This window comes from Phytophthora parasitica, assembly GCF_000247585.1.
Source record: "Phytophthora parasitica INRA-310 unplaced genomic scaffold supercont2.12, whole genome shotgun sequence".
NCBI classification, from domain to species: domain Eukaryota; phylum Oomycota; class Peronosporomycetes; order Peronosporales; family Peronosporaceae; genus Phytophthora; species Phytophthora nicotianae.
In genome coordinates this window covers 973,997-976,839 of record NW_008648998.1, presented here as the reverse complement: position 1 = coordinate 976,839, position 2,843 = coordinate 973,997, and the positions used below count along the sequence as shown (strand labels likewise).

The 2,843-nt window shown below is 49.7% G+C and overlaps 1 protein-coding gene across 1 annotated transcript in view; it reads right to left on the bottom strand.

Moving 5' to 3' along the window:
- Nucleotides 1–741: 741 nt before the first annotated feature.
- Nucleotides 742–2,843, bottom strand: part of PPTG_07635 (hypothetical protein) — a gene marked incomplete at both ends in the record, with an annotated part of 4,086 nt that continues 1,984 nt past the window's right edge. Inside the window, one exon of the mRNA XM_008901916.1 lies at nt 742–2,798. Within this exon, the coding sequence (XP_008900164.1) occupies nt 742–2,798 (2,057 nt within the window). The remainder of the gene's footprint in view (nt 2,799–2,843) is intronic.

Here is a 2,843-nt window from a genome sequence, read left to right as displayed (position 1 = left end):
CTACTTCGACTGTAGATCCATTCTTAAACAAAGGAAATGCTGGGTTCTACTACGATACCAATGAATTACGATTCGATTCGTCTACTGATAAAGAAATCGCTACTAACGTGCTACTCAATGAGCTTAAGAAAGATAACAAACATCTACTCGACTGATCACGTGAATGCACTCTTCGTCTCCTTTATTATATCTATCTCGTCGGTATTCTTGATATAGATGCCGTTTTCCCATACAGCATCAGGAAGAAGGCCCGGGCGTTCTACTATTCCTTCGTCCAAGTGTCATATTTATTGTAGCGGTAAGTCTATCATATCTACCATTCTCGATCTGCCACCATAGGAACCAAGACTCGTGTCTTCGCTTCGTATTTTACTGATTTTGGGACTGTTGTCTGCAGTGGTTCGAGTTTTGGCCAATGCAACATGCGACTCCGACTACAAACGACTTGGCGAGTCTGGAAACTTCGAGTGCCGTGACGGCTTCAGTGGCATCGGGTGCCGCATGTGCACTGTGAACCACGAACACGATGACTCTAATGTATTAGTAGTACTAGTCATTAAATCATACAATGCTCCTGCCACAAATAATAAGAACGTATCAAGCGCACCTTCCTCAAATTGGGAATCAATCGACCTGATCAATGACAACACATGTAGATGTATCCAGCGATTCACTCGCAAAGAATTTCGTTTATTTCTCGTTCATAGCCTCCCAGTAGGCTTGACTCGCACTATGATGCAGTCACTGTCGAATGCGACCCGAGCTGCACGCTTCATATCCTTCCTCCTTGCCTCCAGAGGCAGTCACGCCATCGTTCTTACCATAGTGAGCCATGGCACGGTGCCTTGGGACTTGCAGCGACAAGAACAAGTACGCCACCAATTGCAGAACGATAGCGATCAACGCAAGTGCCGCCACGTCATAGTAGCGCTGGGTGTAGTCCATCCCCAGCGTCTTAAGGTACACTTCGCCATACACTGGAACAGCCGGGTATCCCGGAGCATCAAATGACAAGACGATTCCTTCTAACTCGTTGGCCATCAGGATCTCGAACGCGTAGCCGAAAATGGACAAGTGTTTGAGCCAACCAACCGAGTCTGGCATCGTCTCCGAGTTGAGCAGGAAGCCACCGAACAGCAGCATGATCAACAGTACCACCGTAGCAGCAAGATTGGCTGATCCAACACGTCTCGACAATACTCCAACAAGCAGACAGATCGACCCCGCCGCTACGTTAAACAGCACCAGAGTCAACCAGAAGAGCAAGAAGCGATCAGCCGAAGCCTGGAGCGCCATGATCCAGTAGAAAATGCAAGCAAAGATCGATGCTGGAAGCACTCGAAGCAGTAACGAGTCGAGCGTCATTTTAGCTAAGAAATAGCTAAAAGCTCCATAATACATGGCTCCAGTCTCACGAAGGAAAATCGGACGTTCAGAGATGAATAAATCCATGGAGCTCATACTTGCGAAGCCGAAAAACGTCAGAATGAAGTAGAATGCGCCCATGCGGTTCTGAAAGCCGGCCAGGTTGTCCGATACGTTGTTGAAGATCAAACCGCCAAACAGAGCGAGCACCAAGCTCAGCACAACATGCTGGACCAACAATGAGCGGTGACGGAAGATATTCTGAGCTGTACGCGTGAACAGCACGCGGATCTGGATCATACTCGACTGGAACGAAGCCACTAAGCTCCTCGACTCAGAGCTATCTTCAAACATGAACGGGGATGAGTCTGGTTCGTACAATGGACTGCCAATAGGAGTCTTAGGAGAAAACTCCTCCGGTTCAGTGGAGTTCACTGACACAGCTACTTTTTCAGGGACGGTATTGTCCTGTTTGGACTGGACAATAGGCAAGTTGTTGTTTTCGATGGCTACATCGAGGATGAAGTCGGCGACGTTGTCATCTTCGGGACACTTGAAGCCAAGCTCATGGAAATACTGCTTCGAGTCCGCAGGTTTGCCACTGTACAGCAGTTGTCCTTTTCCTAGCAACATGATCTTGTCAAGTAGTAGGAAGGACCGAGAACTTGGCTGGTGGATACTCAGAATTACAATGCGATCGTGACTGGCCAACTCCTTAATAAGCTTCACAACCGAGTGGGCCGACGAACTGTCCAATCCGGAAGTAGGTTCGTCCAAGATGAGGATCTGCGGCGACGTTACCAGTTCCATACCGATACTCACGCGACGTCTCTCACCGCCAGAAATGCCTCGTTCAGAGGTGCTCCCACCCACCGAGCCAATACGAGAGTTGGCAACGTGACTGAGGTTAAGTTCCGTAATAACCCGGTGAACCATCGCAGACTTGGCCGAGTCGGTCATTGATATTGGAAGGCGCAGTTGAGCCGAGTACGCGATACACTCGCGGACTGTAAGCGTCGAGAAAAGCGTGTCATCTTGTTGCACGTACGCAGCGATACGTCGGTATTCCTTGGTCACCTTGTTACCGTCCAGTAAGAGCTCTCCAGTGAACTTGGAGGTACCGTTTTGCATAGCTGCAAGAGCGTTCAACAGCGTTGTCTTGCCGGATCCACTAGGCCCCAATAGACCGAGCACTTGGCCACGTGAGACGCTTTCAGAGATCTGGTTCAAGATGGTCTTTTGCTCGGTAGACTTCTTGTCGACACTGGCAAAGCAGCTGATGTTACGGAACTCCAGCTTCTTGACTGAGCGTGAAGATACCTTCAGTAGCTCCGTCTCAAGATCCTCTTCTTTCTGGCTACTGCGAGCGCCCCCGATGCGACAGCAGAACGAGAAACAGCCAAGTAGTAACAGCGCAGCGAGCGCCACACAAGCTACGACAGCCAGTTCCGCCCCCTCCGTGGCAGTAGAGTCCGCAG